This window comes from Panthera tigris, chromosome A3 (assembly GCF_018350195.1).
Source record: "Panthera tigris isolate Pti1 chromosome A3, P.tigris_Pti1_mat1.1, whole genome shotgun sequence".
In the NCBI taxonomy this organism is placed as follows: domain Eukaryota; kingdom Metazoa; phylum Chordata; class Mammalia; order Carnivora; family Felidae; genus Panthera; species Panthera tigris.
The window spans coordinates 102,038,000-102,053,217 of NC_056662.1; the positions used below are offsets into that span (position 1 = coordinate 102,038,000).

General features: G+C 38.7%; 1 protein-coding gene across 4 annotated transcripts in view; it reads right to left on the minus strand.

The window, feature by feature from the left end:
• Positions 1 to 10,418: 10,418 nt before the first annotated feature.
• Positions 10,419 to 15,218, minus strand: part of ZC3H6 (zinc finger CCCH-type containing 6) — a 69,639-nt gene continuing 64,839 nt past the window's right edge. For all 4 annotated transcript variants that reach the window (XM_042981997.1, XM_042981996.1, XM_042981999.1 and 1 more), the window contains one exon: positions 10,419 to 12,894. In XM_042981997.1, the coding sequence (XP_042837931.1) occupies positions 11,426 to 12,894 (1,469 nt within the window). In that variant the 3' untranslated portion in view covers positions 10,419 to 11,425. The remainder of the gene's footprint in view (positions 12,895 to 15,218) is intronic.

Sequence of the window (15,218 nt, forward strand, 5' to 3'; positions counted from 1 at the left end):
AAGGACTGGTTTGCGTGGCTACTTGAAGATTGGTTTGCATTTTCTAGGATTTTTATTAAACTGGAATCATGTAATAGTGTTCTTTCCTACCCCCCCCCCCCCCCGGCTTCTTTCCTTCAGCATGATCACTGCAAGATGATCCTTTTCAGACGCTCAGGACTCTTGGCCATACTTAGGTCCCAAGATTTCCTCCTAGGTTTTCTTCTGAAAGTTGGATGTAGAGATTTATCCATTTTATTTATCTTTTTAAATAACCAACTTTTGATTTTATTGACTTTCTTTCCTAGATTTCTGTTTTCTACTTCATGGATTCCTTCTCTTTAATATTTCTTTTTTTTTTTTTTTTTAATGTTTTACTTATTTTTGAGAGAGAGAGAGAGAGAGCACATGTGAGTGGGGGAAGGGCAGAGAGAGAAGGGTACAGAGGATCTGAAGTGGGCTCTGTGCTGACAGCAGTGAGTCCAACGTGGGGCTGGAGCCCATGAACCAGGAAATCATAACCTGAGCCAAAACTAAGCCCATGAACCAGGAAATCATAACCTGAGCCAAAACTAAGAGACACTGAACTAACTGAGCCACCCAGGTGCCCCTCTTTGATATTTGTTATCGTGCCTTTGCGCTTAACTTGTTCTCCTTTTCAAGTTTCTGCATGTGCAACCAGAGATCATTATTCTCTAGCATTCTTTTCTATTACAGGCTTTTACTGCTGTGATTTCTAAGCACTACTTGAGCATTAGCCTCCAATATTTATGGTTTTCTTTCTCATACATTCTAATTTCCTTTTTGAATTCTTTGTTGACCATGGATTATTTGCAACTGTGTTATTTAGTTTCAAAGTATTTGGGGGGAATTTCCAGGTATTTTTTTCTGTTTTGATTTCGGATTTAATTCCTTTGTGGTCAAAAGACATTCTTTTTATTATTTGAATCCTTTTAAGTTTACTGAGTTTGTTTTGGGGCCTGGGGTATAGTTTATCTGGATACATGTTCCACGTGCAGTAGGAAAGAATGTACATTCTGCTGTTGGTAGGTGGAGTCTTCTATGAACACCAGCTGGGGCAAGTTGATCGACTCTGTTGTTCAAGTTTTCCATGATGTTCCCTGATGTTCATTCTACTTTTTCCATCCATTTTGAGCAAAGGGTATTGAAATCTGCAACTAGAAGTATGAATTTGCCTGTTGGGTTTAATCTCTCTTAAGGGTGACTGTCCTATGCTGCCTGGGGTCCAACTCTGAACTCTATTGTTTTGTATGTTTCATCTGGCTGTTCTGGGGATGAAGGGTGTGTGTGTGTGTGTGTGTGTGTGTGTGTGTGTGTGTATAACCTAGCCTCTGTTACTCCCTCTTGGCCAGCAGGGGAAGTACTTGTTTCTCTTTTCAAACTACCTTTTCTCTGGCTCATGTTTGAGTCTCCTTTTTCAGAAACATTCCCTGGGTCTTCTCCTGCTATTCAGAACCAAGTTCCAAGAAATATTAATCTATCACTGCTGTTTTGTTTCCTTACCATCCACCAATCCTTCAAAACTCTGGCTTCATTTTTCATTTTTTTTTCCAATTTGTCAGATGCAATGGGCTCTTCTCCGAATTTGGTCTCCCTGAGTTCTTGACTGGTCCAACTCCAGGGACCTCTTGCTTCTTGACACTCTCTCCTCCGTGGGCCTCCTCTCTGCAGTTTTCCCCTTTGCTGACTGCAGCTTTTTATTCCCTTTGCTCCCTTCCCCCACCTCCACCTGTTCTCTCCTCCACATTATCACCCTTTATCCTCTCTAATTTGCAATTTTGTTTAGGTCTCTTTGTGGCTTCAAATCCTTTGCCCCAAGCACAGGGGAACCAGGAGCCAGACTGCTGCCGGCTCTTTGGCCCTTGCTGAAGAACCACTGCACTGTCAGAGCAAAGCGTTTTAAGGATAGGCTTGTCGCTTCAGGCATCCGGTCTCTACCCCAGTGCCATGGTGGGGAGGGAGAGCCCTTCCCAGTTTCTCCAGACAGTTGGGAGGGGAGGCTTTTGGAAAGGCCTGTGAGGGAGACAGGTACCAGTTTGAGGGTGAGGTGAAGCTGGGTTGAATCTTGCCACAAGGGATGGGATCTGTATCGTGTGTGTCTCATCCGTTCACCCCTGACACCTAGCACGGAGCCCAAAGCGTTCAGTGTTAGAGGTGTGCGAGGGATGGGTTTGCTACTCCATCTGTGAGCGGTTATCCAACGTGGCCTCCAGATGGCGATCAGACTCAGCTGTCCTGCCTGTAAGGGGCTGAAACACGTACAGGACAAGTTCCTCCCTGGAAGAGAAGGAGCACTGCAGCATTGGGTCCTTCTCCAAGCACCCTGTGGCTCAGCGGCCACGAGAAGTGGCACCCGGCCACTGTAGTTACATGCTTCCTGCATCTCAGTCTCCTCCATTCAACTGTAAACTCCAAGCCCATCTGCCCCATTTGCGTCTGAATCCCCAGAGCCTATTGTGGAGCCTGACAAAGAATAGGTGCTTAGTATTTGCTGAATGAATACATAAAGCATAGGTGGTTATTCACAACTAGCTAAAATATCTTCCTGGTAAAACTATTGCACAAAGTACAGAAAACTAGGCAATCTCCCATTTTTCTTGTATGTGTGTACACACACACACACACAGAAATATAATTCACAGCAGTAAAGCTCCAGGTTTATAGAATAAGCCCCACTTCCTGTCTTCCAGGATATTTCTTGGTTTTAAATTCTGGATTGGAAGCAGGGCTATGTGTTGACCTCCTGATAATTTCTAAAGATCTCACTCCATGGGGCACCTGAGTGGTTCAGTCAGTTAAGCAAGCATCTGACTTTGCTCAGGTCATAATCTCATGGTCCGTGGGTTCAATCCCCACGTCCGGCTCTGTGCTGACAGCTCAGTCTGGAGCCAGCTTCGGATTCTGTGACTCCCTCTCTCTCTGCCCCTCCCCTGCTCACACTGTGTCTCTCTCTCTCTCAAAAATAAACATTAAAAAAAAATTAAAGATCTCACTCTAGTGTAGTAAAGGCACCCAGTCTTCCACACTGTGTATGTACACATATATTTATGCATGTGTTTCTATGCATGTGTAAAATACAAAGTTATATAATTATTCATTATATACATTATGACAGTATTTAATAATGTTGCTTTCAAAATAAACATTTCTGGGGCGCCTGGGTGGCTCAGTCGGTTAAGCGTCCGACTTCAGCTCAGGTCACGATCTCGCGGTCCGTGAGTTTGAGCCCCGCGTCGGGCTCTGGGCTGATGGCTCAGAGCCTGGAGCCTGCTTCCGATTCTGTGTCTCCCTCTCTCTGTGCCCCTTCCCCGTTCATGCTCTGTCTCTCTCTGTCTCAAAAATAAATAAACGTTAAAAAAAAAAATTAAAAAAAAACAAAAACAAAATAAACATTTCACCTTTACAATCTCTTGTAATATTTTGAAGCCAAAATTCAAGTCTCGAACTTTTTTGTAGACTTTTGACAAGGCTGTGGGAGCTGGAAGCGTGCCACCCGTGTGGATAAAGGCCTCTGATCTGCAATTCCAGTCTGTCACGCCCTAGCGATTATTGAGGGAGCTCCTGCTGAGGAACAGAAACCCAGAAACCACTCGAGGTCCTGGGGAAATAGAGGCAAATAGAATAAGAGCTCACAGTGCAACAGAGGACAAATTCTCAGCTCATTCGCAGACAGCACAATTAGTTCTCTGCTGATCCAGGGGTGTGACAACCAGAGTGGGGAAGGCACTGGAAAAGAATCCTGGAATGCAAAGCCACGGAGTTTGGACTTTTTGTGCAGATAAGGGAAACCCTGGAGGGCTTTTAAGGCAATGAGTAAAAGGATGATAGCTGCATTGTATGATTTGCTTGCGGCGTGGAGGATTCAGATGAGGCGTGGAGGATTCAGATGAGGTCTCTCGCACTCTGTTCGGTTCCTTTGAGGTGATTCAGCTGTGGGATCTGGCACCCCACCCCAACGTCAGCCAGAATGTCTCCACTTTCATCCAGTTTGCACACTGGGGTTTCGCATACATTTTTCATTCGGGAAATGTAGGATATAAAAGCAGTCTATCCTATCCATCTCTGTAACCCAACACCTACTAGCATATGCTGACTGTTCAAACAATCTTTCTCAAATGAGTGATGGATCCCAATTTTGTCTGTGAGGAAGGTGATGCTCTGGGAAGTCCCGGCTCGCCCAGTGTTGCACTGCTAAGGAGAGTATGCTCCAGGACGAGATTGCTAGCTCTCAAAGAAGACTTTTCCACAGAGTTGCTCAATAAGTAAGTCCAGGAATCTACAAGTCCCCCTTATTCAAGACAGTGTGTCCTTGGCCAGTGAACACATTAGAACAGAAACCAGAAAACATCTTTTAATGAAGCTTCCGGGCCTTTGAGGGAGTCATGATCAGTCACTTCTTTGTTGCTCCTATCTCAAAGGGAAGTGCATACCCCATTGTTCTGAGCCCTCCCTCTGTGATGAGGTCCCACTCTGGTCCTGAGGGGTCCTGTTCTGCTCTAAGCAGTCCATTTGCTAGCAACCTCTTGGATTCGGTCCTTTAATAGAAAATTGTGAGCTAGGGGCGCCTGGGTGGCTCAGTCGATGAAGCGTCTGACTTCAGCTCAGGTCGTGATCTCACAGTCCGTGAGTTCGAGCCCCGCGTCGGGCTCTGTGCTGACAGCTCAGAGCCTGGAAACTGTTTCAGATTCTGTGTCTCCCTCTCTCTCTGACCCTCCGCCATTCATGCTCTGTCTCTCTCTGTCTCAGAAATAAATAAACATTAGAAAATTAATGTGAGCTCATCTAAGAGATACTTACATGTCCAGAATGCCGGCAGTCTCAGGAAATAGAGGACTTCAGATGCTACTAACCTGTGTGGCTAAGTGAAGCACAATCTCTGTGCCTCCGATACACTGAAGGACTACCATCTCTTTCTTTCAGGAAGGCCTGGGATGGGGTCCATTTGTAAGTTCTCATACGAGTACATGCTCCCCTGTATTCTGTCTTTAAAGGAAGAAGATTTATTAAAGAAAAGCAACACAGTGCTAGACAGATATTATTAGAAACATTTTTATTTAAAGTCAGACAATAGAAAGGTATGACAGGAAAAAATTACAGAAACTTGCAACAACAGAAGGTAACTTGGAAAGTTATTAGTAAATGAAAAGAAATAATATTCCTGATTTTACCAAATGATTTGTTAGTCTTTAAGTAGAATAATTAATCAGTTTAGCAAAATACACCCTGCTGGTATCTTTTGAACAGACAGTATAGTTAATTTACTAAATTGGTATCTACTAAAACCTTGTAAAGTAAAACAGTCAAGGCAGCATTTCCCCAACATTTGAGATACAACTGGGGGAAATTAAATAATAACATTAGAAATTTTTGTTTTGTTTTAAAATCCCACCTCATTCTGAATAGGTTGAACCTGTGTTTTGGCCCACAGATGGTACTTGGATACCTGATAAAAAATGGATGATCATAAGTCTGAACACAGACCGCTCCTCCCCCACCCCAATCCCAAACCCCGCCTCCAAACACAGACACACACTGAATCCTAGGACACAAGTGCCATCAATGCCTTAGTCATGTGCAAGCATAGAAGCCCTGGACTAAAAACAAAAGGACCTGGGCCGCGGAAACCTGGATCTACACTGAGCCCTTTCTGAATCCTGGGTGGGGGAGCCGTGGATTTAGGGTCAGGAATGTAAAATTCTTTTTGAAACTTTGGCAAGTATACAAATGACTATTTCTTGATTGTCACTTTTATAAGGAAATATCATTCTACCTTCTGAAAAGATATTCTCCTATCTTATTTGACTTCCCTCTCAAACAAATGGAAGGCAAACTTCTGTAAAACAGAGGTGGACGAAAACCTCTAGTAACAGTGATTAGTTCATTATTTTTCACTTTCTCTATTTAAAAAGCATATAAAACGTATAGTCTATCGCTGACAACTAATATGAAAATATTGCTCATAATGGAGGTCTGGGAATAACATGGCTAGTTGTTTTTGGGGGGAGGCTCTATATATTTAATTGTTTTACAATAAACTATGTATCAGACCTCTGACAAAATAGTATTAGCTAATGCAAATTTTACTGCCCCTCTTAACCTTAATACCCTCACAGAGGTATTAAAATCAGTAATGAGCAAAAGAAGTGTGGGGTCTGATAATTTGGAGCTAATATTTTTCTAAAATGCTATATTAGCTATATATTAACTTCTCCTGACAAATTTAAAGTTTTAAAGACAAGAGATTCAAGGAAAAACAAGGCTATAAAATACATAGAGAAATAGATTTTCTCTATGCCCACAATGATTTTGCCCACTGCAACACATGATTGTTCTATTCCAAAGGGTAATGAAGGGTATTAAGCAACATGCAGGACCCAATATAGAGTCCAATTCATGACATTAAAGGATAAATTACCTTTCGAGGTGTTGGGATAAAGAAAAATTTTAATGTTATTGGAATTTCACCAGGTGGGGCATAACTTCATAATTGTGGTTGATATTTTGAGAACAGGAAGAGAGAAATTAGACAAATATATTGTAAAATAAAAAGAGGTCTCTGATTCTGCAGTTCTTTCTGGTTACAGAAAGAATCCTTCATAGATCTACAGGAATAAATAATTGACCAATTCAAATTTCTACCATGAAGTAGTAAAGTTAACTTATAAAACTGGAGGGCTCTTGGAGTTATGAATTATTGTAGAAACGTTAAGCTGCCATAACCCTACCTTTACATTGTTTGGTTGGGAGATGGGAAGGGGAAACAAAAAAGAGAAGGTAGGTACCTTGTGTCCACTGAAGGAGGTATACTTTATGAATTGTACTCTTGGACACAACCATGGAGTGGCTCTGCCACATGAAAATCTAAACTTGGATGGATATTGGGAAGCAATTAACAAAGCACCCACCTGTGTGCCTAGAACTAGGCTTGTTGCTGTGGGGAAACAGCAAAGTAGGGAGGCACATACCGGTCTTGCCTCCAAAAGCATAAAATACAATTTAAAATGTGCTTTTTATTTCTTATTTAAAAATTAGAAATTCTAAATGTTATGTTGATGTTAACCTAAAGTCCTTTCTTAGGTCTGTATCCTTTCCAAGAAAAGAAGGTTAATACAGGCTTTGTTACAACTGGCAGATACTGCTGATAAACAACATACTCAAAACAAAACCCCAGCAAAAACAAACAAAACAAAACAAAAGCCCAGCAATTTGGTGATTGGTAGCTACTGAAACTGGGTCTGTAAATCACATTAAACACTTTGGGTAAAGACATTCCATAAATGCTAAACAATAAACACACACGTGAGGAAAACAGCTCTAGACACTCAAGCCCTGTTTGGTTACATTTTGTTAAAGCTTACATTTCCTAAACTAAGCCTTATTTAAACTAAGTTTACTAACGACTTACATACCCTACTAGACTTAATTTTGACCATAATGTGATCAAACACTGCCAACCCATTTCTGAAAAGATAATTACAGCTCTTCATTTTGGATATTCACAAAAAGCCCAATTACTGAAATGTGCAGGAGCCCTATCAGCCGACCCCGTGACTGCACACAACCCCTCCAAGTTACAGCCTTGAGCGCAGACCACCCCTCTGAGACACAGCCCTTACGCCCAGAAGGGTGAACTCGGGGAGAACATCTCCACCTTAAGACTCTGTGTTGTGCAACTGGAAGGATTTTGACAAGACCTCACATTTAGGTCCCTAGGAAGTGCCAAACTTTAAATTGCCATGAACAAAGGAAAATGACACCTTTATCAAGCAAGTGGGCACTCAGAAATACCTCTGTGTCATGTGCTTGCAGAAATACATACTAAGAAATGGGAGTAAACATCTCTGTTGTTTCTAAGGCCAATGGCTGTTACAATGAATAAATGGGCCACTTTGCCCACAGCACACATGCTATAATTGAAGCAAATACACCATGCAATATGGACTGTCAGCATTTTTAACCCTCTATCAATATCCAACTTGTACAAAATGGGCAGAGCGATCAGATCTTGAATAGACACTACAAGTCCATAAAGCTCTAAAATACGAAAGTCCTATGTCTTACTAACACACAAAACGTTAAGGGGGAGTTGCTAACTTCATGGGTTAATATTCTGCAAAATAACTTCTTACACAATTCTATTGTGTCTTTAATGTATATCATCTGAAATTTCATAAAACTGGTAAACCACACAAACCGTGTTACTTTGGAATTTGTACAGCTAAATGCACCCTAGTGGAAGTATAATTATTATGTTTGCAAAAGTTATAAACCAATTTTACATTTTAAAATGCTTTAAAATAATAATTCATTCACTATATCAAATCTATGAGCAGTCAAAATTATACCCATTTCACAGATAAGGAACTGGACATTGAGAAAAAAATCCATATATCAATTTAGAACAATATGAATTCATGGTCCTTAAACCCCCTAGCCCTCTTAAGTTCTCCTTTCCTTCTCTCTCTTCTAATTAATTCAGCAAAGCGGCTTATATGTAAGCTTATGCAGGATTTCTTTACTAATCAACTATTCTTCCACTCTTAAAATAAGTAGGACTAGCAAGGAAAACTACTATTTAAAATCCTTATGGCAAGTTAAAAAGACAAATAGAAACCTAAGCAAATCTAATCTCCTACTTAGGCTGTTTTGCTTGCACCCTAATTCTGGGGTTTGGTACACAGAGCTGGGTAACAGAGGGTCCCTACAGAAGCAGACCTAATTGATGAAGCAGAATTTGGTATCACTCCAATATTTGGTTTTCTTTCAGGGTTCAGAATGAGGTCCTAACTGGGAAAGCTCCAGAGACAGGAGTTTTGGGCAAAGACTAAACAAGATATGGGAAAGTAGTTGCCCAATCTAAATTATGGTCACCTGGGTATTCCAATGTAACACCCTGATACATCCCATTCCACTCAACATCACAGTAAATAGGGATAAACCTTCTGCCACAAACCAGTATGAATAGTTAAGTTACATCTCAGTCAGTGAGTCTCATCCAGACTCTTTTAGGACACAAGTTACCTCTGTTATCTGTAAATGTTTGGCTTATAAGAATAGGGACATAAAGTACTTTCCAGTGTGCTGGTGTAAATCAACTTACATGGATTCTAACAAACACCGATTCATCTTAAAGGAGGTTATTCATCAGCGGAAATGGGTTATTAGATTTTGGTGAGAAAAAGGAAAAAATAAGATTAAGATAATCTAAGTTGACAGGATACGATAGGATATCCCTTAAGCTAAAGTTATCTCAATTAAAAAAGACCACAAATTAAAATCATTATTTTAAACATAAATATAAAATTTTCATATAAAATATATTGTTAAATTTTAAACTAAGTCCACACTTTCTTATAAAATAGCCTATAGGACACTAGCTGAGATAATAGGGGCTCAAAAATACTGATCAAGTGAACATTGTAACTTGCATTAATGATATTTAAACCTTATTTTTTAATTAATAGTTCAACATCTCTTGGGAAAAAGGATCTTCTGTTAAGAATTTGGATTCTATTTTGATCTTTAACAAGCCAAATTATCTTTTTTGTATGATATTTAAAATATAAATAGCATTACTTAATATAATTATAAAATACACAAGGGAATTAGAGATTTGCTAAAATTATCCATTTAATTACTAAAATTCAGCAATTTTACTGATTTTTTCCCTGAAAAAGGAGTATTACATATATGTATGTGTGTATAATAAAGTTCATGTGGATAGGAAACCAGAAAATATTTTCTATGGTGGCTTTAAAGTACATTTTTAAACAAAAATGTTATCCAGAGCCATGTTAGGCAACAATGTAACCAAAGTATAAATAGTAGAAATTCACATCTCCTCAAACAACTGTCCTTCCACTTAGAACACAATGAACTTCTTGGGTAAGCAGAGTTGTTGTTCACTTAGCCGCAACTCCATTTAAGCATGGAATCAAAGCAAAACAAAACAAAACAAAGTGAAGAAGTGAATAGAAAAAATATGCATTAATAGTTAACATATGCTATCTAAGTGTTAGGTTCCTACAGAAATATTTTGCTATATGTTTTTAAAATCACTTTTCAGGGGTAGCTGTTTTCATCCAAGGATCAAATGATTTCCCCCACTTTCATTATCTTTTATAATGAAATGCTCTGTTTTCAAGTTACTTATTGGAGTTGTTACCAACAAACACTGTCACACACATCCAGTTCAAGATATGAATATTAGTGTAATACTTAGTTTCTGTTATAAATAATATATGTATAAAACAAATAGGGCTGCCATTACTTATATACTGCAATAAATACACAAGAATGAATACAAATTAGTTTTCATACAAATACAATTTCTAACCAACTTAGGAGATTTCCAATCTATGAGGACATTAAATACTGTAAATACCAGGCAGTCTCCTCTGTTACAGAATGCCAGTCAGGAGAGATCTGAAAGAGATTCTTTATTGGTAGCCATATACAGTTGATTATACCATCTCTGTGTTTTCTTGCTATTTAAGAAAAAATATAGAACCTGGACATTTAAAACATTATCAATGCAATAATCACTACAGACTGTCACTGGATCTATTAAAATTTTGTTAAAAATTACCAAAGTCATGATGAATACAATTATTGCAGCTACATCATTTGAAAAAGTAATATAAATTATGCTGCTGAAGACAAAAAACATTGAAACACATAAACATCACAATGTAACACAGCAATAACTCATAACTATTTAATATGAAAAACTAAAAAGTTATGTTAGAGAACTTGGGAATTTTCCACTTTAGCAAAAACAATCTATGTATCTCCAACTTCTATGATACAGTATACAATAAAATACTTTTAAAAGATAGGACATTCAAATGCTTCATTTACACAAATAATATTGCCAATACTAATAAACGTGATGCCCTTAAACATGAACTGCTCTGCTAATTGTGATTTTAAAAATGTTTTCTTTACTTAATTTTACATTTTAGTTAGCAGTTAGCATTACATATGAATCAGTTCTGGGTTGACAAATAGAGAAGATCCTAGTCAAAATACTGTTGCTCAAAAGTAATGTACATCATATTGCTTGAAACTAACAACCATATAAAAGTGGTAATCGTTTATCTAAACATTGATTATGAAAGACAACTGGCATATATTTGGGCAGAGTGTTGAGTTCATGATGGTTTATTTACGATAAAAGTACTTCTACCGAAGCTAACATGATAGATAAGTTTCTATGTCAATTACTACAGTCTCTTAAAGTTATAAAAATATTATATAAAATACCACAGGCTTTAGAGGATATAACTTCATGTGGTTCTGATACTAGCAGCTGAAAAGTATTTATAATTTAAAAATAAATAAACTATAGAGGTAAACCAGTTACAAAACAGCAGAGGACTGCAATAGTCACAAGAGTGAAAAGAACCGCTTAATTACACAATAGCTAACAAAATGGTGAAGCAGTTGGATCAAAAGTTTTAAAAACCTCTTTCAGAGATTTGTCATCTGGTTCTTTACCGGGATCATTTTCTGGGGTGGGACTCATCTGTCCTGGCTGTCTTGACTGCCTTGGATCGCTGTACTGGGGTCTAATTAAGCCTGTTAATGCCTGAATAGGAAGACTGTGCACTGCTGGGACCTGAACCACACCAGAACTCCTGAGATTATCTGCCTGTGGGTCAACTGGCCCATCAACAGTGACTTCCACGTTCGGACTGGTTTTCTGTGGCGGGATTGCCTCTCCGGGAGAAGGTTCATTTTTGTCACTACTTTTTAAACTACCACTTTTTTTCTGGTTCTCTGCATTTTCTGTTGCTAGCTCTGATGTAGATGATGAACCATGCTCCCTAGGGTCATACAAACTAATGCCACTAAGAACTGAACTTGGAGTTCCCAGTGGAAGGCCAGCTGAAGAGGAGAGTTTAGGGGCATATGGAGGCAAGGCCCCGGGACTAGAATTGCTAGTTATTGCCCCTGAGGGCTGTGATGAACCAGGGTTTGATCTGGTTAAGTGAGGGGCACTCTTTAATGTATGTGAATCCTTTGTAACTGCCTGATGAGACTCTGTACCATGCTGTCTATGAAGTCTAGGATCAAAATTTTTTTGTAGCCTAGGATCTCCTAACTTACTTCCTGAACTATGTAAGTCCCCAAATTGTTCTAGGTAGCCTTCTCTGTTTGTTGTGTTAATTTTGGCTTTGGCTGCTAATTTTGAATCAATGGGCACGGTGTTTTGATGAAGATCGCTTTTTGTATTCCATAACCTATTGAGCCTCTGGTCAGCTATAAGAGGGGGTAGAGGTAAATTGATTGAAGATACTGGGTCAGGTTTAGGTAAGGGGACTGGAAGTAAGTCTTCGGGAGCCCACACGATGTGTTTTGCAAAGTTGGGTTTGGTTAGGATAATATCCATTTTAATGTGACTGAACTGTCTCAGTTGTGACCTTGGATCCTGGAGGATTATACCAGGGGAAGAATCCAAAGGTATTAAGAAAGCTTTTTCTCTCAATTCTCTTTCTGTATCTTCATCATCATCATCTCCTCTTTTGTGTTTGACAGAGCCAGCATTTGCATGGTGTGAATCAAACTTTGTTCCACCAACGGAAGATCCTGTGTGACTACTTCCATTCCCTCTTAATTTTCTGGGATCCCATGCAAGTCTAAGATCCAGCGGGGCAGACTCAGAAGCTTTTCTCATGTCTTGCCTTGGGATAGTACGAAGTCTAGGGTCAACAACTTGGTTTCCTTTACTTTTCTCTTTAGCAAGTCTTGGATCAGTAGGAGTGCTGAGCTCTGTGGAAGGTTGTTGCTGATTCCTTAAAGTTTCTGTTTGTTTCTGTAATGTTTTCAGTATTGACTTGACACTGCTTCCTTCTTCCTCTTCACTACTGGAATACCAGTTAACAGTATCATCTAAATGTAGACAAAAACTTATTGTAAAGAATGAAACATTCATATTTGGCCTTAATTGAGATAATTTAAAAAACACATGCTATTTCTGAAATAAGTGTAGTCTGACTTCAAGAAAATGCATCATAGAAATGCCAGAGTTTCAACACTGGAAGAAAATTAGATGTGGGATGACAATGATCAATTTAGTCGTTATACTCCATAAAGAAAGAAGTGTGATACTAGAATATGTGTAATGTCCTTCCAGCCAGGAGAAAGTCAGAACCTTTCATTCCGACTGGCCAAAGTGTGTGTGGTATGACAGAGTTGGGTAAGAAGAGAAATACTCTTGGAAAAGAACACCAAATGTTTTGGATGTCTTTAATTCAAGTAATACTCAGGTTTCATAGCTCTGGATTTATCAAGATAACAAGGGAGAAATACTTTTTAAAAATCTGGAAAGAAAACAAAAACACTAATAGTACTGGTTAAGGAAGCAATGGGAACTGACCAAATGAGGGATGACATAGAGATTTTTCATTTATAGCTTATTATATTTTTAGATGTTGACATATGTGAATATATTAGCTATTTAAACATTTAAAATTAAAAGTAACAAAACTAACATCCTGAAATCTATACACTTTATGGGAACACTTCAGACCTTACTCCTAGTCTATGTAACTTTAGTGTGTTAGATACACTGTTAAGAAGCTTAACTATCAGAGGTATTCTCTCTAGTAGCACAGAAGGGATTATAAACTGATGCTGCAGAAGGGGAGTCTCCTTCCTTTCCATTAAAACAACATACATTAACTCTGAATTGGTTACACACATACACTCATACACACACACTCATACATACATATACATACTAGAATATCTTGGATGAATAGAATATTGTAAATATTCTCATTTTACCTCATTTCATTTCATTAATGTGTTCCTATTACATGGAACTTCAGTGTTACACATTTAGTTTGAACAGAGCTTGCAAAACAAGTACTGAAATTTAGGCTGAAAAGTGTGGTTTAAAATTGTACAGACTGGGGCATGCGGGTGGCTCAGTCGGTTGAGTGACCAACTCTTGATTTCGGCTCAGGACATGATCTCACAGTTGGTGAACTCGAACCCCGCTCAGGCTCTGCACTGACAGCACAGAACCTGCTTGGAATTCTCTCTCTCTCTCTCTCTCTCTCTCTCTCTCTCTCTCCTTCCTCTCTCTCTCTGCCCCTCCCCTGCTCTCTCTCTTTCCCTTTCAAAATAAATAAACATAAGAAAAGTCTTAAAGTAAATTTCAAAAATTGTATAGATTATATCACAATGGAAAAAAGTTTTTTTTTTTAAAGATTTTATTTTTAAGTAATCCCCCTGCCCAATATGGGGCTCAAACTTAACAACCCCAAGATCAAGAGTCGCATGCTCCACCGACTCAGCCAGCCAGGTGTCCCAACACAACTGAAAAAAGTTTTACTCATATCTCAGTGTCTGAAGAAAACTACTTTTAGGGGCATCTGGGTGGCTGAGTCAGTTAAGCTTCCTGCTCTGGATTTTGGCTCAGGTCATGATCTCATGGTCATGAGATTGAGCCCCATGTTGGGCCCTGAACTGATGGTGGAGCCTGCTTAAGATTCTCTCCCTCCCTCTCCCTTGGGCCCTCCCCTGCTTGCGCTCTCTTCTCAATAGAAAAAAAAAGTAAGCTAGCTTTCAAAACAACAACAACAACAACAACAACAACAACAACAGGCTACTTCTACACACTAGATCTCTTTTCTTCTTCTCAGTGACCTCAGGAAGCCTAAAGCTTTTACCTATTGCCATTATTTTAAATACTTCTGTATAGGAATTTCACTCCTCACAGAATTTGTTACTTGATCCAAATAGGTAAGATGATTCAAATCTGATCCATATAAGGAAAATGCTATTTTATTTTGACTTTCATATCTATAAGCAATCTTAAATCCTATTTGGAATGAGAATGAGTATATGACAGAAGGAAAGCAAACCAGTAGAGATAGCCCAATGGAAAGGAGATATTAGATAGGAAATGACAGTTATCAGCTTTTTATCAAAGGACAGATAAACTTATAAGGGCATTAAAATTTATAAAAATGAACACAAACACAAAAAACCTAGCTGTTCAAGATTTTTTCTGGACACAGAGAAAAAACTCTCATAAAACATCACCAATTATATAATATTATAGTACAAAATTTTATATCTAGAAAATTTGTAATTTTCTTATTTATGAAAATACAAATGTTTGTAAAACTTTATAGAAAATAATGAAAATTGTTTTTTCTTAAAATTAAGTTTTAGCACTTAAAGGAGCAAACATAAATTGTACA